Source organism: Hypanus sabinus, chromosome 9 (genome assembly GCF_030144855.1).
Source record: "Hypanus sabinus isolate sHypSab1 chromosome 9, sHypSab1.hap1, whole genome shotgun sequence".
Classification (NCBI taxonomy): Eukaryota; Metazoa; Chordata; class Chondrichthyes; order Myliobatiformes; family Dasyatidae; genus Hypanus; species Hypanus sabinus.
In genome coordinates, this window is record NC_082714.1 from 23,757,583 (window position 1) to 23,781,211 (window position 23,629).

Genomic DNA, 23,629 nt, shown 5'->3' on the forward strand with positions numbered 1-23,629 from the left:
GAAATGAGAGAGAGAGACACGCAGAATCCTCAAGGTTTGGAATGTGTCCTGGGCCTCCGAAAGAAAAAGTCACGGATAACAGCCAATGCCTCTTGGAGACGAAATTGTGTATTGAGTACTGTACTATTCATTGAAGCCCTCAGGGAATGAACAGAGGGGGCTGGTTGAGGGATTGCATCATCCCAACCTGATTGACATCTGAGACCCCGTGAGTAAGGATAAAAGAGGGTCTGGGGAACAACCCCTTTAGACGCACCAGGAGAAACGCTAGAAATCCCGTGACAGCGTTTACTAGCGACAGCCGGTGGGGCTCGCATGCGTCCTTTTCCTTTGCCTAGGAAATTGGCGGGCTTCCACGGAATGGCTTAGCTAAAGGACCGACTACAAAAACGGAACTCTGGAAGGATCGACATCATAAAAAGGAAAAGCTGGCAAGTTTTAAAAATCTGTCTCTTGACTCCAACCAAAGGCTGCAGCCCGAATGAACTAAGTGACTTTGATATTTATTAATACATTACATTATCCCCTAGATAACGATAGAGCTTATTTCTTCTTATTATTATACCCACACTTTTAGATTTAGTATTGACAATGTATATTACCTGTATGTTTGCATTGATATTATTTTTGTGTATTTTTACCAATAAATACTGTTAAAAATAGTACCATCAGACTTCAACGGACCTCTCTATCTTTGCTGGTAAGAGACCCAGTTACGGGGTACGTAACACAGCACTCTGCTGTGCAGACTACTGGCCAAAATTGTCTCTCCATGGATAATAATCAGCTGATTGAGAAATGTTCTTCAATCTAAATAGCCAAATTAATCTGAGTAGTAGTATTTTGAAGATTTAATAATGCAGTTTCTTTTGACCACTTTAAGATGTGTTTCTTGTTTTTATTGTTTAAATAACTCTATTAAACTTACGATAACTGATCAGAAATACATGCAATAAATATCATATAAACTCAATAAATATCAGTTGAAAGTAGAGGAGGCAAAAACATTTGAGCAACAATATATTAAACAAAAATCCAGGAAGAGGAAAAGATATTTTAAAATCGTAAATAGAAAGAAAATATATTTAAAAGGAAAATTGAAAAGTATATTATTTTACAGGGAAGTTAATATATTGTTAAAGGATAAATTTCTGAATGCTTGACTAAATTAAGGCTATTTTTCCTCTTTCCTCAAAACAAACCCACATTACATTCTTTCATGTATTAATCATTTGTTTATGTACATTAAACAAAATAATGAATTAATGATTGCAGCCCTGACCTGTATTTCTCTTGAGTCTCTTTAATAAGTTTCTTTAGTTCATCAATTCGCTCAGCGGTGAGCTTGCGAACAATTACATCCTCCACAGTTTCCACAACTTCTCCCTTCTCACCACGCTTCCGTCTATGAAGAAATTATTTAATCTTTGTAATTACAAACCATTCCGGTACTTCAAAATTATGTTTACAGACACAGACACATATCTGGGTTGCAGACTTACTTGGGTGTTTCTGTTGTTTCCAACAATTCTGAGTACTGCGATGCACAATGCTAAAATAAAGAGAAAAATTATGAACACACAATCAAGCACAAGGTCAGAAATAGGTAGACATGGTAATGTCTACCTATGTAGACAGAGAAAGCAAGAATTAAGGAAACTATTAGATAAAATCAAGACACTGTACAGAATCTCTGTGAATAAATGGGGGCAAAAGATTTACATGAATGCTCTTTTTGCATGAAAGAATAGTTACTGTCAAAGAATAAAGATTTGAAAGGGAAAAAATGAATAGCAGCAAATTGAATATTAGCAGTCCTGATGAAGGGTCTCAGACCAAAACCTCGACTTTTTTTTCCATAGATGCTGCCTGACCTGCTGAGTTCCTCCAGCACCTTGTGTGTGTTACTTTGATTTCCAGCATCTGCAGATTTTCTCTTGTGATTAGCATTAATAACATTGAGTAAAAATTCACTTAAATAAAATTGTCATTGATAAATGCTTCAATGCCAAAAGACTGAAATAGTGCAAAGCAGCTGCTGTTATGGAGGTAGACTTTGGACTGTGATAAAAACTTCGGGATCAAATTCTTCTTGGAAATTGAACTGCAGTTGGAGAAGTTATTTCTCTCCAACTGAAGCAATTCGTTATTTCATCCAGTCAGTCTGAAAGAAAAATCAACTATCAAGTAGAAAAATGCAAATTAATCAAAAGGCAAGAGATACTATAGCTGAAGTTTAACCTAGCATAGCAATCATAGACATGACTGAGAACGATACAGGAGTATTTTTTAAAATGTTAAAATTATTAAGAAATTTCTCCATTCTTTAATCATTACCTTTTGTGAAAACCAATCCGGTGGCCGTCCAGGTTCTGCAAAAGGTTTAATTGCTCTGCTAACTGATACCCTGAAAAAGCAAATTGACAAATTTGTTGTAAAATTTGCATCATAATTTGTGCACCTCATAAAAATCAGAACAAGTCAAAGACAGCATAAAAGCAAATGGGAAGAATTATAATATAGCAAGAATTAGTTGGAAGTTAGAGGATTGAGAAGCTTTTAAAACCAAATAGAAGCAACTAAAAAAGTTATAAGAGACAAAATATGGAGCTAGCCAATAATATAAAAGAGGACACCAGAAGTTTTTTCAGATATATCTGATATTGAGAAAGTTTGAGAACCCTTTACATTTTTTTCCATTTCTGTATAAAAATGTCCTAAAATATGATCAGATCTTCACACAAGTTCTAAAACTAGATAAAGAGAACCCAATTGAAAAAATAACAAAAACATTATACTTGTTCATTTATGTATTGAGTAAAATGTTGTATACTTGGGTGTTCCGAGGCCTCTGACTAAGTACATGTGAAGCTGCTTAATAAGAGCACATGGTATTACAGGAAAGATATCACTATTGATAGAAGACGAGCTGCCAGTGACGATTAGGGTCAGCATTGGGACCGCTGCTTTTCACGTTATATGTCACTGATTTAGATAATGGAACTTATGGCTTTAAGCCAAGTTTGCAGTTGATACAAAGATAAGTGGAGGAGTAGGCAGTGCTGAGGAAGGAGGGAATCTGCAGAGACAAATTAGGATAATAGTCAAAGTGACAGATGGAATACAGTGTCTGGAAGTGCATGGTCATGGTAGACTTTGGTAGAAGAAATAAAGGCATAGACTATTTTCTAAACAGGGAAAAAATTCAAAAATCAATGTGCAAAGTGACTAGGGAGTCCTCATGCAGAATTCCCTAAAAGATGAACTTGCATGTTGAGTTGGTAGTAAGGAAGCCAATTCATTTGTTTCAAGAGGACAAGAATATAAAAACAAGGATATAATGCTAAGGATTTATAAGGCTGTGGTCAGACTACAATTGTGAGTACTGAGAGCAGCTTTGGGCCACTTATCTCAAGAAGAAGTGCTAGCATTGGAGAGAGTTCAATGATACTGGGAATAAAAGGCTTAATGTATGTGAAGCATTTGATGGCTCTGGGCCTGCACTTGCTAGAGTTTAGAAGAATGAGGGTGGATCTCATTGAAACCTATCAAATACTGAAAGGTCAAGACAGAGAGGATGTGGAGAGTCTAGGACGAGAGGACACAGCCTCAGAATAGAGGGACATCTATTTAGAACAGAGATGAGGAAGAATTTCTTTAGCCAGAGGGTAGAGAATCAGTGGAATTCATTGCCACAGACAGCTGTGGAGGCCAAATCATTAAGTATAGCAGATGGAGTTCAACCCAGATAAATGTGAGGTGGTTCATTTTGGTAGGTCAACTATGATGGCAAAATATAGCATTAATAGTAAGACTCTTGGCAGTGTGGAGGATCAGAGGGATCTTGGGGTCCGAGTCCGAGTCCGAGTCCATAGGACACTCAAAGCTGCTATGCAGGTTGACTATGTGGTTAAGCAGGCATACGGTGGATTAGCCTTCATCAATCGTGGGATTGAGCTTAAGAGCCGAGAGGTAATGATGCAGCTAAATAGGACCCTGGTCAGACCCCATTTGGAGTACTGTGCTCAATTCTGGTTGCCTCACTACTGAAAGGGTGTAGAGGAGTTCGGATGCTGTTCATAGACTTCAGTTCAGCATTCAACACAATCATTCCTCAGAAACTGATTGGAAAGCTGAGCCTACTGGGCCTGAACACCTCCCCCTGTAACTGGATCCTAGACTTCCTGACTGGGAGACCTCAGTGACCTCAGTCAGTCCGGATTGGGAGCAGCATCTCCAACACCATCACACTGAGCACAGGGCTCCCCAGGGTTGCGTGCTCAGTCCACTGCTGTTCACTCTGCTGACCCACGACTGTGCTACAACACACAGCTCAAACCGCATCATCAAGTTCGCCGATGACACAACCGTGGTGGGTCTCATCAGCAAGAACGACGAGTCAGCTTACAGAGAGGAGGTGCAGCAGCTATCGGACTGGTGCAGAACCAACAACCTGTCTCTTAATGTGAACAAAACAAAAGAGATGGTTGTTGACTTCAGGGGGGGCACACAGTGACCACTCCCCACTGAACATTGACAGCTCCTCGGTAGAGATTGTAAAGAGGACCAAATTTCTTGGTGTTCACCTGATGGAGAATCTCACCTGGTCCCTCAACACCAGCTCCATAGCAAAGAAAGCCCAGCAGCGTCTCTACTTTTTGCAAAGGCCGAGGTAAGTCCATCTCCCCCCCCCCCCCCCCCCATATCACATTCTACAGGGCTTGTATTGAGAGCATCCTGAGCAGCTACATCACTGCCTGGTTTGAAAATTGCACCATCTCGGATCGCAAGACCCTGTAGCGGATAGTGAGGACAGCTGAGACGATCATCGGGGTCTCTCTTCCCACCATCATTGACATTTACACTACATGCTGCATCCGCAAAGGAAACAGCATTATGAAGGACCCCATCCACCCCTCATACAATCTCTTCTCCCTCCTGCCGCCTGGGAAAAGGCTCTGAAGCATTCGGGCTCTCACGACCAGACTATGTAACAGTTTCTTCCCCTAAGCTATCAGACTCCTCAATACCCAAAGCCTGGACTGACACCTTGCCCTACTGTCCTGTTTATTATTTATTGTAATGCCTGCACAGTTTTTGTGCACTTTATGCAGTCCAGTGTAGGTCTGTAGTCTAGAGTAGCTTTCTCTGTGCTGTTTTTGTTTATTATGTAGTTCAGTCTAGTTTTTTGTACTGTGTCATGTAACACCATGGTTCTGAAAAACGTTGTCTCATTTTTACTATGCACTGTACCAGCAGTTATGGTCGAAACGACAATAAAAGTTGACTTGACTTGACTTGAGGAGATTTACAAGGATGTTGCCTGGATTGGGGAGCATGCTTTATGAGAATAGGTTGAGTGAACTTGGCCTTTTCTCCTTGGAGTGACGGGGGATGAGAGCTGACCTGATAGAGGAGTATAAGGAAATGCAAGGCATTGATCCTGTGGATAGTCAGAGGCTTCTCCCCAGGGCTGAAATGGCTAGCACAAGAGGGCGTAGTTTTAAGGTGCTTAAAGTAGGTACAGAGGAGATGTGAGGGGTAAATTTTTTTATGCAGAGAGCGGTGAGTGTGTGGAATGGGCTGCCAGTGGCAGTGGTGGAGGCAGAAACGATAGAGTCTTTTAAGAGACCCCTGGATGGCTACATGGAGCTCAGTAAAATAGAGGGCTATGGGTAAACCCTAGGTAGTTCTAAAGTAGGGACATGTTCAGAATAGCTTTGTGGGCTGAAGGGCCTGTATTGTGCTGTAGGCTTTCTATGTTTCTATATTTAAAGTAGAGATTAATACATTCTTGGTTAGTCAGGGTATCAAAAATACAAGAAGACAGAAGAATGGGGTTGAGAGAGATAATAAATCACCCATGATGGAATGGTGGAGCAGATGGTCTGAATGATCTAATTCAGTTCCTATGTCTTACGGTCTTATTGGTATTTTCAATTACTAACCATGTTTAACCATTACTTTTCAAAGCAGAAATGCCAGATTCAATCAGACAACCAACAACAGGATCCTGCTAGTCTTGATTATGGTACAGATCAAACAAAGAGTGCGCAACTCAGTAGCACATTTCCCATCACCTCTCTGTAAAGTATGTTAGCTAATACCAAGTTAATAGCACTCTTCATCTTTCTTTAGTACTGTTGTCATAAGTTATACAGTCCACAAACAGGTCCTTCAACTCTACTTGTCCATTCTGACTAATGCACAATCAAAGCTAGACCTGTTTGCTGATATTTAGCCCCTACAAACTTTCCTGTCCATATAGCTGTCCAACAACTTTTAAAATTTGTACTTCTGCCTCTTCTAATTCTTCTGATATTCCATATACATTTCACTCATCGTGTGAAATCAAGCCACTCAGGGCACCTTTAAATCTTTCCCTTCTCACCCATTAAACTTCTACCCTCTAGTTTTAAACTCCCCTAAACTGGGAACAATCACCTTCATGATTTTACAAATCTTGATAATACATGTAACAAGGATTTGAAAATGAAATGGTATGCTCCAGGATTGCTATGTACTTCAGTGCATTGAAATTGTTCAAGAAATTAAATTATGGCACTGTCTATTCTCAATTTGAGTAAAAATATCATGGCACTGTTAAGATGAAGAGTAAAGGAGTTATGAATTCCACAAATTCTACTAAATACTTACCTCTCAAAAACTAAATTTATCTATTCATTACAAATTAGCTACAAAGTTTCCTACGTTAAAACAATGACTACACTTCAAACAATAATACCTACAAATGTCCTAGAACATGAGCTTGTCACAAATGCAACTGAAAAACTGGTTTTTCTTTCTCAAACTTGAATTTACCAGTTTAGTGGATAGTTCCCAACTGAAGTTGACCATCTTCCATGCAAGAACCTGACAAAGTGGCAGACAAAAGCAATTTTTCACCTCATCAGTCTCAGACAGATTCTTAACACCATAAGACTTATGAGCAGAATTAGGCCATTCAGCCTGTCATTTGATCATGGCTAATTCAAAATTGGGTAATCAACAGAAAATAAAGTATATTAATTTCCCAGTTAATTCCTGATGTTTACAATTTACAGATCCTGTTTACAGTTACTGTTCTACAGATTTACTAAATATCCCACAGAGAAAAGAATCACAGGGTTGTATGTGGTGATATGTATGTACTCTGATAATAAATTTTACTTTGAACTTTGGTCCTCTGAACTATTTACTGAGAAAGTACACAGCAGCCTCCATTTAAGCTTTTATGTTTTGTATACAGATCTACTTCTTAGCAAAGGATAACCTGGCTCTACACCATTTGCGAGGTAGCTTAAGAGTCAAATGCAGGGTTAATAGACTTTGCCACAGTTAGACCAAGAGATATTTGATGCAGCAAGAGGATAGTTTGTCATAGGTTGTGCCTCCTTTCATCATTTAAACCACATTTCTCAGAAAAGGACTTAAGGTTCTTGGAGTCATTCCAAATGTGCCTTCTCTAATTTGAGCAGTGATGGGCCAGGGAATTGGTGGAGGTATTGTATTTTATGTAAGAAGATCTTGAGAATGTCTTTGAATCAGTTCCTCTATCTACCTTGTAATCTCTTACTGTGGTAGATTTGATGTAGAGATCTACTTCAGAAATTTAATTTTGAGCATGAAAAGGATGTGCCCCATTTATTGGCTTTAATTACAAAGGGTAATTAAAACCTCGTTGCAGGGAAAGTAGGCCTGAAAACAGACTCCATTATTAATTCCTACTATTTGTAAACCATATTTTAGAAGCACACATGAAGGCAGGAATTGCAGGGGCCCCAATGGATCATGAGCTCTGTCAGCGTGTGAGGTGCTGATCTACAGGTAATCTTTTCCTGAGACAACCAGCTCACTCAAAGCTATGATAGATTTCATCATGGACATCGGCCTTAACAGGAAGATGGCTCCAAGAAAAGAGAAGTGGTCCAAGTTGTCAGGATTTTGTAACTGGACTTTTTTTCAGCTGATGCAGGTTTTACAGATGCACAAGGTTTATTTTCTAATATGCCCCAGCACAAGGTTTATTTTCTAATATATTCATATGCGACATTGCCTGCATACTGCAGCTTGCTGTTTAGGTGGCCTTGCTTCTGGAAAACAGGTGACAAAGGCTAAATAGCTTCCTATCTGTACTGTAGATTAGCTCCACCATGGCAGGAAGCTTGTTAGAGGTGAGATATAACAGTGTATTATGATAAGTGTGCTATAAGCATTTTCTCCTCCCTGATGTGGGAGACGAAGCTGACAATTTGTGTCTTAAGCTCTTCCCTGACAAACTTTAAAAGATCAGCATGGACACATTCTACAACAGTGGCTTTGTTGTTTTCCAGTTGGCTTAAGGCCTTTTCAAATATTTATCAATCCATCCTTACACTGAGAGGTTAAACATAACAGGAATATATGCAGTAAATAGACAGGAATGAAGGGGTTTAGAGGGATACGGGCCAAAAGCAGGCGGATCAAACTAGCGGGATGGGCATCTCAGTTGGCTTGGGTGAGTTGAGCCAAAGGACCTGTTTCCATGCTGTATTACTCTAAATGGCACAGCCCCTTAAGGTGCATTGATGTACAAAGGGATTTTGGGGTACAAGTTCATCACAGCTTGGAAAGTGGATAGACTGGTTAAAAAATGGTGTTCATCAGTCGGAATGCTGAATATAAAAGTTGTGAATATAAAAGTCACGTTGCAGTTGTGTAAAACTTTGGTTGGGTCACATTTGGAGCATTGTATGCAATTCTGGTTGCCCCATTACAGGAAGGATGTGAAGACTTTGGAGAGGGTGCAGAAGTTGTTCACTGTAGTATTGCTTGGATTAGATAGTATTTATGTAAGCAGAGACTGGACAAACTTAGATTGTTTTCTCTGAAGCACTGAAGCTGAGGGACAATGATAGAAATATATAAAATTATAAGAGGCATTCATAAGATAGACAGTCTGAGCTTTTTTCCCCTCAGGCTGGAAAGGTCAAATACTAGATGGCATAGGTCTAAGTGAGAGGGCCAAAGTTTAAAGATTTACAAGTTTTTTTTTAATATACAGGGAGCAGCAGGTCCCTTGAACAAATGGTCAAGGGCAGTGGTTGAAGAAGATAAAACAGCAACACTTAAAAGCAATTTGGCACATGACCAGACAGGAAATGAAGGGATACAGAAAATGCTCAGATCAGTGGTTAATTTAAAATGGCATCACAAGTCAACACTGACATCATAGATTAAAATGCCCATTCCTATGCTGTACCTCAGTGAGCTTAATATCTACGTATATGATGGCAAGTTGCTAGTCTTCCTAAACTCTTTCCACCACTATCCATTCTTCAAGTCATATTTTTTTTGGAACTTGGACATGGAGTTATTTCTTTTCCTTTGAAGCTTCTGATTCAAGAACTCCTGTGTACTACTAATTAATTCTTTAGTCTCCTTGACATTCTCATTAAATCTAATCTCTCCAAGAGTCTCTTCACAGATATTAATAATAAAGGGCTTCCAGATGGCAGTCCAGACCCCATGTTCACACAGTAGCTTCTGATGGTTAATGTCATCATGTTGTCTGATTGGCTATACAAGAAGTACTATGTGAGTTGGAAGTCTATATGGGTGGGAGTCACGAAGGCCGGTGACAGCCCTAGGTCTCTGGGATCGGAGGTTCGTGCGAGTCCAGAAGTCAAGGTCCAAAGTGCTCCACAGTTGAAGGTCAGTGATCCCACATATCAGGTTGGTCAAGGCCCAAAGTTCAAACCGGTGATCAGCAATTACTGGGGCAAGTACTACTTATACCTTCAAGTGGCCAAAATGCCACACCTGCCCATTCACTTCCTCTCTCACCTCCATTCAGTGTCCTAAGCCTTCCAGATGAGGCAACACTGCACCTGTGAATCTGTTGGGGTGTCTATTGTATCTGGAGCTCCCGATGTGGCTTTCTCTGCACTGGTGCGGTCCATCGTAAATTGGTAGGTGGCTTCATCGAGCACCTCTAATCCATCTGCCAAAACTGGAACCTCTCGATGGCCAAACACTTTAATTCCCATCACCATTCTGACTTGTTGCTGTATGGCCTCTTCTTGTGCCACATGATAAAGCCACCCTCAGGGTGGAGGAGCAACACCTTATATTCAGTCTAGGTAACCTCCAACCTGATGACATGAAAATTGACTTCTCCTTCCAGTAAAATTTCCCCCCTTCCCTCTCCTTCTATTCCCCACTTTGGACTCTTACCTCTTCTCACCACACCCCTGGTGCTGCTCCTCCCTCCCTTTCTGCTATGGTCCACTCCCTTTTTCTAACAGATTCCTTCCTCTCCAGCCCTTCACCTTTCCCAACTCCAGCTTCACCAATCACCTTCTAGCTATCCTCCTACCCTTCCCCCACCTTTCTATTCTGGCATCTTCCCACTTCCTTTACAGTCCTGACAAAGGATCTCAGCCTGAAACGTCCACTGCCTGTTGATTTCCATGGATGCTGGCTGACCTGCCGAGTTCCTCCAGCATTTTGCTTTAGATTTCCAGAATCTGCAGAATTTCTTCTGTTTATGAAGTACTGGGTCGATACCCAGAGGTCAATGAAGTCCAGAGTGCAAAGCCGAAGGTCGAAGTTGAGACCTCAGTGAGGCAGGCAGGCAGCCGAAGAGGTTGAAGACCAAAGCTGGCGAACCAAATATCGAGTCTGCAAGTCCAGACCAAGTTCTGGAGGTAGAAGGTCTGATATCTGCACACTTGAGAGCACAGTGCCAAGGTTTGAAGGTGGCTTGTCCTGGGGTTGGAGACCTGTACGTGTGTGTAAGAGGGCAGGTGGATGGGAAAAGGTTTGACTTGCTAATTTATTTTGCTCTGTTGTTGTTGATGCTTGGGTGTGTTGGTTAACGCAAATGATATATTTCACTGAGGGTTTCAATGTACATGTAATAAATAAATCTGAATCTGAACTTAGTTGGAGCCAACTTTGTGGGATCTTTGAGGCTTGCAACTCAGATCTTCTTGTGGCTCTGTCTCTGTTGCTGCTGTGCTTTTAGGGCCAGGGCAATGGAAATAACAGAGCAGACTGAGCAATGGTCATAAACAAAAGACAGTCTGCAGATGCTGTAAACCTTGAGCAACACACATAAAATGCTGGAGGAACTCAACAAGTCAGGCAGTATCTATGGAAGGGAATAGACAGCCAATGTTTCTGGATAAGACCCTTCATCAGGACTGGAAAGGAAGTTGGCAGGGGGGAGGAGGGGAAACCTCCCTTTGGTTCCCACATCCTTCGCTTTCTTCCAATGTCCACTGCTCTCTCCCATCAGATTCCTTCCTCTTCAGCCCCATACCCCTTACACCTATCTCCTCCTCATCACACCCCCCCCCCCTCACCCACCTTTTTCCCTTCACCTGCTAGCTTGTACTCCTTTGCCTTCCCCCACCTTTTTATTATGGCTTCTTCCCATTTCCTTTCCAGTCCTGATGAAAGTTCTTGGCCTGAAACATCAGGTGTTTACCCTCCTCCGTAGATGCTGCCTGACCTGCTGAATTCTTCTAATATTTTGAGCAATGAGCAGCTCAATGGTAATCAGTACCTGTTATGGTGTGGTCTCCCATTGGAAAGAAAATATAATTATTCAGATGCTCGTGCCTGAATTGGAGGAGGTACTATTTGGTCTTACATTTATTTCAGTGACAAGACAGGACAAGACTGTGATCCAAGTATTTCATAGATAATTTTTGTATCAGATTGAAATATTAAGCCAATTTGCACATTAAGAAGTATCATCATTGCACTTAGTATCTCTTACCAGTTCTGATCTCCACTCCGCATCACTGAGGAAGCCAAGCATAACTTTTCTCGAATTGACCATGGTTCGGTTGGGCCAGTACTCAGCAATTTGTGCTCTTTGGGGAGAAAATGTCCCAAATTAGCAATTGACAGAATAAACAAAATAAAACATATGTATCATTATTTCCAAGTTAACAATAATTAACTACTTTGTTTCCATGAGATTTAAAAAAATATATATACAAATACCAGCTTATAAGAAACTAAAAAAAGCAAAACACAATTTGTATTTTAAGATTATATGTCAAGTAAAAGGTGTTCTTAAATAATGTACTTAAAATAATATGTTGCAATCTTTAACTCATGCTTGGTAAAATATTTAAAATACTAACTCTGAACTGTGTCTTTCCTTGTTGCTTATTTGAAAATTCTCAAAGATTGGAGGAATATAGCCCGACCAATGACATAATTTTTTGCTATCATCTAGGGCGGGGGTCGGCAACCTGCGGCTCCCGAGCCATTTGTGGCTCTTTCACCTCTGTGCTGCGGCTCCCTGTGGCTTTGGGAAATAATTGGTCAGTATTTAATTAAAATGTATTTTATGTTAGTTTGTTAGCTTTTGAAATGTAATTATGGTGATCTTGTACAACCTAAGTGTAGCGACACATTTCCTGCCACATCATAAAACGGCTCACAATTAGCCAGCATTCCGGCTAAGGGAGATAGCCTACGGGGGTTTGTGAGTACGCGTCTTTTGCAGCATCTGCGTCCATGAGGGAAGCTGAAAAGCAAGGCTGTTTAGTTCGAATAAAGCTATCTTTGACTGCAGTTTACTGACACCGCTACAACGTGTTTTTATCGCTGGCTGTCCAGACGGAAGGTGCTGAAACGCTTTGTCGCGTGTCTGGAAGAAGTGAAAACTTTCCTGGGCAGCAAAGGGCTCACCTTTCCTGAGCTGGAACAGCCAGAGTGGCTGGAAAAGCTACACTTCATGGTAGACATGACAGCGCACCTGAACACGCTGAACACAGCTCTTCAGGGGAAAGGACGTACAGCCCTGCACATGTTGGAGGATGTTTTGGCATTCGAGCGCAAGTTGACAGTGCTTGCCAGAGATTTACAGAAAGGCACTTTGTCTCACTTCCCCAATTTGAGAGAGTTCAAACAAGGTCACGACATGATAATTTCGGAGTATTTACATTCTGCAATCATCGCAATGCAAACATCGTTTGGGAAACGCTTCTGTGAGTTCAGAGAGGAAAAAAACACATTATCCTTCCCGGTCACTCCCTTAAGCATCGATCCTTCCCTACTGAATACGACTGCATTGGCAGGTGTGAGTCAACCTGATCTTGAGATGGAACTGGCCGACATAGCCGACAAAGACATATGGGTGTCCAAGTTTAGACGCTTGACAGCAGACCTTGAAGATGTTGCCCGTCAGAAGGCCGTTCTTGCTCAGAAACACAAATGGAGTGATATTGAAAACCTCACAGATGACAGCTTGCGATCCTGTGTAAAGATGAAGGTGACATCATACAGCCCTGATGTGCAGACGCTGTGCGCTGAGGTCCAGGAGCAGAAATCCCATTAACCAAGTATGATAAATATTTTAATTGCCTATTATTTTACTTATATTCATATTTTTTCATTGTTCAGTGAAATAGTCCTTTCATTTTTCAGGATGACAGCTGGCTGACGTTATTTTTGGTTTGCTGCTGGCGGAAAATTTAAGTTCGGCGTTTTTCATAAATACAAGAAGGACTCAAATAGACATTGAATATTTTACTTAAAAGTAACTTTCAACCCAACGTCTTTTTTTCGGAGTTCAAAATGTTTTTGTTGCATGCAGAAATGTAATTTCGTTTTCTCTGCAGGAGTTCATCAATTTCATAAATGCAACACATTATAGTTTGTTTATACATAGCATAAAGGCAAAAAAAACGTTGTATGCAGTGTTATTTCATTTTAAATGTCAAACGGGTTTTGCGGCTCCCAGTGTTTTCTTTTCTGTGGGAAACGGGTCCAAGTGGCTCTTTCAGTGGTAAAGGTTGCTGACCCCTGATCTAGGGGCTGCTTTAACTATCACGTGGCTCACAAAAAGGCAAGAAAATGCTGAGAAGCGTCATCATTTGCACATAGAATTATACTCATTTCTCATCATATATGCTAGGAAGTCTCAAATTTGCTGATTATCTCTGCCAGCAACATTTCCTATATTCTAATTGATCTTTAATATGCTCTCAATGTTTGTTAAGTCAGAGACTTCCAGAAGTCTTGGAAAGTTTGCAGCATTTATAGATTGTAGTCGAGCCCCACGGCCTGTCAAGGATTTTGTTGACGATTTCATAGCAAATTTGTTTCAGTCCAACCCCAGGATCAGATGAGGTTTCACAAGGCCCTGGTACCACACATCACTTTGTAAATAGGACATGGATCCTCTCAGCCAACTAATTTACCCTCACAGATACTGATACAATAAGCATGGAAAGATTGTAACTTAGCAGTATGCCATGCTCAACAAAAAGCATTTAGTGTCTTCCCAGCACATATGAAAAATAAACTCTTCTCAGGCTTAAGCCGATATTTCTTCAGTATCCTGGCGATCCTTCCAGAAACCATGGAAATATAGAGAAGACAGGCCAAAGCGATGGGTTCCTCCTCGTTAGATTTCTTGGTTTTTCATTCGGTCCTTTTAAGGGCCCGATTGATTTCCTTCACCTTGTAGCCATTCTGTAGGAACCTTGTGTGTAATCGTTCTATTTTCTCATGGAGACTCTCCAGGTCCAAAATAGTTTTTGCAAGGTTAATCAAAGTAGAAAGATCACTCTACGTTGGGAGGTGTAATAACGACTGTTATTGTTGAGGTATAAATCTGTGTGAGTAGATCTCCGAAAGATGCCATGCCCGAGGCTACCATCCGGATTCCGTTGTACAGGTTGACCCTCGGTAATCTGGCACCATTGGGACCTGAGGAGTGCCAGATTAGTGAAAATGCTGAATTACAGAAGGATCACATTAAGCAATAGCTAACCACCTCATTATACCCTTAAAATATCATGTAAATCAGTACAAGTTAGATAATAACGACACAGAAATATTAAATGAGTAGCAAGTGAAATTTTATTACAGGTTTCCCCCGCTATCTGAAGGTAGACCGTTCCTATGAAATGGTTCCTAAGCCAGAAGGTCATAAAGTGAAGAAGCAATTACCATTTATTTATACGGGAAAAATCTGTGACAGTTCGCGGACCCAAAAAATATCCTACCAAATCATGCCAAATAACACATAAAACCTAAAATAACAGTAACATACAGTAAGAGTAGGAACGATCTGATAAATACACAGCGTATATAATGTAGGAATATTTTTCTGCAATTATTGCAGCACTGTCTACCACAGCAAAAATCTCACACAAGTGTTCTTAGCAGAAACACTCGTGGCAAAAACACTTGGCACAAACGCTCCCGGCAGAAACATACAGCGCAAGCACTCTCAGCAGAAGCACTCTTTCCAGTAACCTCTAAGCTATGAAGCTGCCAAATAACACATAAAAATACACAGCCTATATAAAGTAGAAATAATGTACGTCCAGTGTAGTTTCACTTACTGGAATTGGGAAGACAGTGAGCCTATTTTGTATTAGGCTGAGTCGTCGGAGGTTGGGCTGGTGGGAGGTAGAGGAGTCTGAGGTGTCATTTCATCTTCGTCTGTTATCGAAGGCAGGTCACCTTCTTCTACGCCTGCCTGCCTCGATATAGAAGGTTGAGTTTTGTCAACTGCTGTGGCTGACGTGGAAGGCTTGAAAAACGTCAGTATGCTTGACTGCTCAGCCTCGCGCATTTTTCTATCATACACTTCTTTGTAAGCACTCAAATCATCCTGCAAATATGCCCTAAACCTACGTACTCTTACAAAATTGAAGTCATACATTTCTCCAATCATTGCAGCGTTGTCAATTGCAGCAAAAATCTCACGCAATTGCTTCCCATTCAGTTCCTGGACAACTTCACTTTCTGCGTTCTGCTTCAATTGTTATCCTTTCCTCTTCATCAGCTCTTCATCTGTCAGTTCTTGGTCATGGGATGCCAAAACCTCTTCAACATCAACTTCATCAAATTCCACAAACCCTTAGCCAAACTCACTACGTCCTTACTTCATTCACCACGATCGAAATGCTTAACTATGTCTAGTTTTACGCTAAATGTAACACCCTCACGCGTTCTTTTAGGCTTTCCCAATACCTTGGAACTCATCTTGCTAATGGATGCACAAAATAAATTGACATAAAGCGCAGATGCTCACAGGCACGTGTTTAAGCAATGCCGGCTAGAATGCAGTTCCAGGGGAGGAGCTCGGCTGCTCGGCGCGCGCGCACTGCCTTTTCTTATAACAGTGAAAACACCTTTTGATAGCGAAAACAGGTAACTAATGTAGGTCTTTCGTAACAGCGAGTTGTCATAAAGCGAACATTCGAAAAACAGGGGACACTTGTACACGCATGCGCACACAACTGCCCGCATAAGGCTTCACAGTCATGGTAGTCTTTCTCAGGGTAAACACGCGTACAAAGCGGGTGTCTTTTTTTTTGTAAAAGCGAAAATCCTCTTTGCTTAGTGAAAACAGGTACTAATGTAGGTCGTTCATAACAGCGAGCTGTCGTAAAGCGAACATTTGAAAAACAGGGGTCACCTGTGAAGTAATATGCTGTACAGACACAGATAAAATAAAGGGTACAGGTAAATGTACAGGAATGAAATTAAACAGAACAGTTGAGCACTTCCGCATCTAAGGTGAGACATTTATTATACCTTCAGGCAAAGTTACATGTCTGCAAGTGTGGGGTTGTCAGGATCATCAACATCTTCATCTCGAAAAATGAGTGAAGTATCAGGAACTGGTGCTGAAACTGGCACAACAGCTTCTTCAAAAACTGTTGATGATGGTGGCAGCACATTTGGGGTGAGCAGAAGCAGAAGTCGGAGAAAGGAGGTCTTCTATACGCCACATTTCACGCGACCGCCAGGCGACCGGGGATTCGGCGATGGGCTCTCCCCTCCTTACTCGCAGTTTTTGAGGGAATCCTCATTAGTTTCTTTTCCTCCGCTTAGTAATATGCTTAAATTCAGCAGGTTGCCATGTCTCATCTGAGGTCATAGGCAGAAGAGCACGGAGCGCTGGTCGGGCAGTGCGCGACTGCCAGCAGGTGGGTGAGAAGGTGGCCCAGTGCATGCCAGCTCCCCCACCACTAGTGGGTGAGATGGGTGGGTGCTGGGCAGCTGCGCCTCACGCAAGTAAATTCAGGAAAACAAGCAAGAATCGCCTGTCTGTGCTTACAAGAGTGTGCCAACACATGAACAAATCTAGTGCAACCAAAACAATGCACAGCAGATTGGTACGGTGGCCCGGGAAATTTGAAATTACAGTTGCACAGAAAATTTGAAATCAGTGTCGGATTATCAAAGGAACCGGATTACAGGTAGTCGGATTAGTGAAGGTCAACCTGTATTAGAAACAACTGTGCCACAGCAATGTCTCTTGGGACCACCTGGTAAAGAGAGCCATTGAAATACAACTCCTTTCCCTCAAATTCTTCTCCAAAATTCTTTTCCTCAAGAATTTTAACAAAGACGAAGGTCTCACTCTAAATAAGAGCTGGAATTCAATTCTAAACAAGCTGGGAGAGCGGAAACCTGATCTGATGAGGACTGACTAATTAGGAGGGACGGTCTTTGAGGAATAAATACCACCACACTAACCACGCCAAGGCTTCACCCCTGATGAAGATGGCAGTTTGTCATCAAAACCTGTACCCAAGCTGGAAGCCCATGAAGTGTTTATTCATCATACTCAACAAGATCCTCACTGAAATATACAGAAAAAGGAAAGCCCATGCCACGAATATTATGAGATCTCTGAAGAAACTTCATAAAGTTCTAGGTCAGGAGCCATCAAAACACTGCAAAATCTCAAACTGATCTCAATGTGTCATTTTTTGCCAGTTTCACAATCTCCAACTTACTCTTGCATAGACCTTCATCTTCCTTCACAAAGTATGCTTTAAAACATTATAAGGAGTGATTACTGAGGCCAAACTGGAGGAAAATTCATTCCACGTGTAGATGCAAAATAATGGGGGAAAAGTTTGCAATTAAGAATACTGCGGAAAGTATAACAGTCATTAGAAATAAATGTATTCCAAAGTTACCTGCAATTAAGGGATATTCTGTAGAATGCAATTATTGATGTGCCAAACTGATGCCTGCTACATGCCACTGGTTTCTGATATCAAATCAAAAATTATCCACCTATCTCAATGGTCTTACCCCTGCCAATATATAACCCCTAACTACACATGCTCTTATCCTGTGCAGTGAATTGTATGTGGCACATTACCAAATACCTTCCAGAATTCCATAAATACACTGCATCTACTGGTTCTCCTTCAGTCACTCTATTTATTACAGCTTCAAAGAACTCCAATCAAACTGTCAAATAAAATCTAAAACTCTGTTGACTGCTTAATTGTCTATTCATTTTTCGTAAGCACAGCTATTACCTTTTTAATAATGAGTTACATTATTTCTCAATGAAAGATGACTTTATTCTTGTTTCATCTCCTTCTTTCCTTAAATAGCAAACTTACATATGTAATTTTCCAATCCTCTATGAACTCTCGAAGAATCTAAGCAATTTTTGTAATGCTGAAGGGTCTTGGCAGAGTAATTGCAGCCTTGATAATTCAGTTGACTAAAGTATCTCAAAATAATGTGTCAGCTGTTCAGGACAGAGTTTAGAAGATATTTCTTCAGTATAAGGGTGGTAAATCCTCTGAATTCCCTGATCCTAGATTGCCGTGGGAAATCAGTCGTTGAGCATATTTAAGAAGATTTTTTTAGAATATTTTGTATATTAATATATTAATCGATATTTTTATTAAAGGAAAATGAAGTTAGTGCAGTTCAGTTACATTGAGGTAAAATGGTATAGCAAGCACCGTTGAGGAAGGGGTGCAATGGCCTATTCATGCGTTTTTAAAAGTATGGTTAGTAAATGCAGGCTTGACGACGAGGTTCACTCCCTTCGAATTAATACTACTGATAATTATTTCAAATTGGTACTTGCTGCCTAACACGTATCTGAAATGTTACTCGACCAGTATCCGATCACAGGTTGTAAATTGAAAACAAGATTGCAATGAACAGACGGACGAACTACAATGTAGGAAGACGAGGACAGTCGGCCGATCAGCACAAAGCGCTGAGGATAGTTTTCTTTTGCACGTCTATATCGCTGTTTCAGGTCACGCTCCCCTTCGACACGCGTTCAGTTACACGGGATTTTTGGCAACGGAATCCCTATCCCGCCCTCGACAACATTTCTCCGTGCGCATCTACTCACTGCCAGTCCCCGCCGCCATCATCCCAGCAACCGACTGCAACCTTTGACCCCAGAGGACAACTGTGACGTAAACCAGATTTTATTCAACGCCAAGTACACTCACGTTCATCCGGCTTGTTTTATTAATTCCATCCCTTTGGACCCTCAATTCAGAATTTATGTAATCAATGAAGGATTTTTTTTAAAAGATAGGACGCACGGGCCACCTACTATTTTGCGGCTCGCTCGCAATTACCAAGCAACCGCCCGGATCAAATAAAAGCAGTATTTCTAATATTTGCACCAATTGCTGAGTTTTGTGTGTTTCGAACATCTGCAGATTTTCTCGTCTGTGGCGCGGAACTCAATACGTATTCATGTTAAGATCTGAAGATGAATGCAACATACTATGTTTGGCCCATGAGTGCGGACTTAAACTGGAAGATAATGAACGGCAATATAAAGTCTGGCACAGCATTTTGAAAAACTGTTAAAAATTCACGTCAATTGCGTTTCATTGCTTTAGTTACTGGGTTTGTTGCAAACGAGCACACTTCCAATCACACTCGATCTGCGAGGCGAAACACGGCACGTCGCACGTCACCCCGCACGGAACGTCAAGACGTCGCTCGTTCTGTCACCATGGCAACGGCGACGCACCAAGACAACTTGCTGTTTTCGTGGCGGGTGGCGAGAGCTGAGGTGAGAGATAAAGTTTTGTCGAAGCGACTGTCAGGCGGTGAGATCTCATGATATTAGATTAAATTAACTTTATCTGTCACGAGCATCGAAACGATACGGATTCCAGTTAAATTAGCAATAAAGAGGAAGAGTTCGGCAGAAAGGGGTTGGCATGTAGAAACTGCTCTTTTGCAATTCTCAGTAAATCGGTCCGGCAGCACCCGGGGGAACAAGACCATCAACAAAACTATGACGTTCTGTTGAAAATTTACCAACCTCAAACTCCAGTTTGTCCGCACGGGCGAACTGTTCTCGCCGAGTACGTCAGGCCCGGGCAGCGCAGCAAATTCTCGACCAGTTTAAGAGCGGATCGTGAACAACACCGTCGTGTTGAGGGTCAAAAATTACTTAGAAAAGAAACATATAATTGAACACAGAAAAACATTTTAACTTCTTTAAAGAATGTTTACTACCCTATTGAAAATGAATTGAAAACACATTATTAGGAGGGGTTTTACATTTTAAAACTGCAGTTCACACGGAATTAAATCATTGGACATTTGAAATATCTGTATGTTGGTTGGATTATACTCTCTGGAATTATACACCTGGGACTATATACTCTCTGGAGTTCAGAAGAATGAGGGGATGTTATAGAAACATACAAAATTTTGAAAGGGTAGATAAGATAGAAGTAGGAAAGTTGTTAACCATTGGTAGATGAGACTAGAACTAGAGGATATTGCCTCAAGATTCAGGGGAGAAGATTTAGGATGGAGATGAGGAGAAACTTTTTCCCAGAGAGTGGTGAATCTGTGAAATTCTCTGCCCAGGGAAGCAGTTGAAGTTTCCTCACTAAATATATTTAAGAAACAGTTAGATAGGTTTTTGCATAGTAAAGGAATTAAGGGTTATGGGGAAAAGGCAGGTAGATGGAGCTGAGTTTACCAATAGATCAGCCATGATTGACAGACAGTCAGACATACTTTATTGATCCCGAGGGAAATTGGGTTTTGTTATAGCTGCACCAACCAAGAATAGTGCAGAAATATAGCAATATAAAACCATAAATAATTAAATAATAAGTTAATCATACCAAGTGGAATTAAGTCCAGGACCAGCCTATTGGCTCAGGGTGTCTGACACTCCGAGGGAGGAGTTGTAAAGTTTGATGGCCACAGGCAGGAATGGTGGGGCAGGCTTGATGGGCCAGATGGCCTATTCCTGCTGCTATTTTTTATGTCCTTATCATCATGGATATTGCCTACTGTGGATGAACTGGGACAAAGAAGAGGAAGAAATACAAAATCACAACCAAATTTCACTTTCATCTCTGCTCTATTGTCTATAGGTATTTTTCGTGTACCTTTCTTGCTGCAGTGGGCAGTCAACTTAAAATTAGAATTAGAATTTTTATGTCTTATATCCATCTCACAAACGAGGGAATAAAAATCTTTATGTTGTATCTCCATTGCTATATATAAATAATAAAGAAGGGAAATGTGGGAGAATATTGCCCAAACATTAAAATTGTATACAAAATTCTAGAATAGGCTACATGATTGGCACAACATTGTGGGCTGAAGGACCTGTAATGTGCTGTAAATTTCTAAAAAGTTCTATGTTCTAAAATTGTTTTGTATACATGTATGTTCAGTCAGGAACATAATCAGATCAATGTATAGTCAGATATGCAATCAGATCAATGTGTATTGATATATCTGATGGCCCGGTGGAAGAAGCTGTCCCAGAGTCTGTTGGTCCTGGCCTTCATGCTGCAATACCTTCATGCTGCACTACTGTTTGCCAGACAGAAGCAGCTAAAACAGCTTGTGTTGGGGTGGCTGGAGTCCCTGATGATCCTCCAGGCCCTTTTTATGCACCTGCTACTTTAGATGTCCTGAATAGCAAAAAGTTCCCATCCAATGGGCTGGCCGCATCACTCTCTGCAATGCCCTGCAACTGAGGGAAGTACAGTTCCATACTAAGTGGTGACACAGCCGGTCAGGATGCTCTCGATGGTGCCCATGTAAAAAGTCATGAAGATTTGGGGACTCATATCAAGCTTCTTCAGCTGTCTGAGGTGTGAGAGGCACCATTGTGTGTTTTTCAGCATACAGTATGTACAGTCCAGGTGAGATCCTTCGTGATGTGTATATTGAGGAATATATTGAGTGTATATCAATGATAAGACTCTTGGCAGTGTGGAGGATCAGTGGATCTTGGGGTCCGAGTCCATAGGACGCTCAAAGCAGCTCCGCAGGCTGACTCTGTGGTTAAGAAGGCGTACAGTGTATTGGCCTTCAGCAGTCACGGAGTTGAATTTAGGAGCCGAGAGGTAATGTTGCAGCTATATAGGACCCTGGTTAGACCCCACCTGGAGTACAGTGCTCATTTTTGGTCACCTTACTACAGGAAGGATGTGGAAACCATAGAAAGCCTCCAGAGCAGATTTATAAGGATGTTGCCTGGACTGGGGAGCATGCCTTATGAGAATAGGTTGAGTCAACTCGGCCTTTTCTCCTTGGAGAGATGGAGGATGAGAGGTGACCTGATAGAGGTGTATAAGATGATGTGAGACATTGATTGTGTGGATAGTCAGAGGCTTTTTCCCAGGGCTGAAATGGTTGCCACAAGAGGACACAGGTTTAAGGTGCTGGGGAGTAGGTACAGAGGAGATGTCAGGGATAAATTTTTTACTCAGAGAGTGGTGAGTGCGTGGAATGGGCTGCCGGCAACGGTGGTTGAGGCAGATACAATAGGGTCTTTTAAGATACTTTTAGATAGGTATATGGAGCTTAGTTAAACAGCGGGCTTTAGGTAAGCCTAATAATTTCTAAGGTAGGGACATGTTCAGCAATACTTTGTGGGCCGAAGAGCCTGTATTGTGCTGTAGATTGTCTATGTTTTTGTAACTTGAAACTACTCACCCTCTCTACCACATTTTCATACCTCCCACAAAATCATTGGTGGTCACTGAAAAGGTCTGCAAAAGTAGCCTCAGATGACAAATGAAGTGAAGAATCATGAGCAGAAATGTCTACTTTCCATAGATACTGCCTGACCTGCTGAGTGATAAAACCACTGTAAGATATTAAACAACTTCAAGTAAATTTTTATGCCTTTGCTGAATCAACAATTAAGCATTCTAATTTACTAGGCACTTGATCAAACTATTTAATATATAGAACATGGAGGGATGTTTCTGTACATTCATTAGCTAATGGGAACAAAAAACTGAATCAGAATCAGGTTTATTATCACTGGCATGTGATGTGAAATTCATTAATTTAGCAGCAACAGTTTAATACAATACATAATATAGAAGAAAAAAAACACAAAATAAAATAATAATAATAAATAAATAAATCGATTACAGTATACTTCTATTGAATAGATTAAAAATCATGCAAAAAACAGAAATAATATATATTAAAATAGCAAGGTACTATCCAAGGATTCAATGTCCATTTTAGAATCAGATGGCAGAGGGGAAGAAGCTGTTCCTGAATCACTGAGTGTGTGCCTTTGGGCTTCTGTACCTCCTACCTGATAGTAACAGTGAGAAAAGGGTATGATCTGGGTGCTGGGGGTCCTTAACAATGGACACTGTCTTTCTGAGACACCGCTCCCTAAAGATGCCCTTGTACTTTGTAGGCTAGTACCCAAGATGGAGCCAACTAAATTTACAACCTTCTGCAGCTTCTCTTGGTCCTGTACAGTAGCCCCCTGCCCCATACCAGACAGTAATGCAGCCTGTCAGAATGCTCTCCATGGTACATTTATAGAAGTTTTTGAGTGTATTTGTTGACATATCAA

The 23,629-nt window shown here is 41.1% G+C and overlaps 3 protein-coding genes across 14 annotated transcripts in view; 2 read left to right on the top strand and 1 right to left on the bottom strand.

Moving 5' to 3' along the window:
* The window catches only part of LOC132399183 (bromodomain-containing protein 8-like), a 65,525-nt gene extending 46,339 nt beyond the window's left edge, over nucleotides 1–19,186 (bottom strand). For all 5 annotated transcript variants that reach the window (XM_059979289.1, XM_059979288.1, XM_059979287.1 and 2 more), the window contains exons 1-5: nucleotides 19,151–19,186; nucleotides 11,768–11,864; nucleotides 2,338–2,407; nucleotides 1,503–1,552; nucleotides 1,283–1,405 (exon numbers count right to left, since the gene is read on the bottom strand). In XM_059979289.1, coding sequence (XP_059835272.1) covers nucleotides 1,283–1,405; nucleotides 1,503–1,552; nucleotides 2,338–2,407; nucleotides 11,768–11,864; nucleotides 19,151–19,172 — 362 coding nt within the window. In that variant the 5' untranslated portion in view covers nucleotides 19,173–19,186. The remainder of the gene's footprint in view (nucleotides 1–1,282; nucleotides 1,406–1,502; nucleotides 1,553–2,337; nucleotides 2,408–11,767; nucleotides 11,865–19,150) is intronic.
* On the top strand, nucleotides 12,578–14,039 carry LOC132398797 (general transcription factor II-I repeat domain-containing protein 2-like). Its single transcript, XM_059978640.1, has 2 exons — nucleotides 12,578–13,346; nucleotides 13,432–14,039. Exon 1 carries the CDS (start codon nucleotides 12,740–12,742, stop codon nucleotides 13,340–13,342), a length of 603 nt encoding a protein of 200 aa, XP_059834623.1. The 5' UTR covers nucleotides 12,578–12,739; the 3' UTR covers nucleotides 13,343–13,346; nucleotides 13,432–14,039.
* A 567-nt stretch (nucleotides 19,187–19,753) lies between the features above and the next one.
* The window catches only part of cfap70 (cilia and flagella associated protein 70), an 81,011-nt gene continuing 77,135 nt past the window's right edge, over nucleotides 19,754–23,629 (top strand). For 6 of the 8 annotated variants that reach the window (XM_059979298.1, XM_059979295.1, XM_059979290.1 and 3 more), the window contains exon 1: nucleotides 19,754–19,831. The gene's annotated coding sequence lies outside the window, so the exon portion shown is untranslated. The remainder of the gene's footprint in view (nucleotides 19,832–23,629) is intronic. The other 2 variants (XM_059979291.1, XM_059979294.1) reach the window with 1 other exon arrangement.

What these genes read in the sequence shown, in the direction of transcription:
- LOC132398797 (XM_059978640.1), top strand. Translation starts at nt 12,740, where the DNA reads ATGGTAGACATGACAGCGCACCTGAACACGCTGAACACAGCTCTTCAG.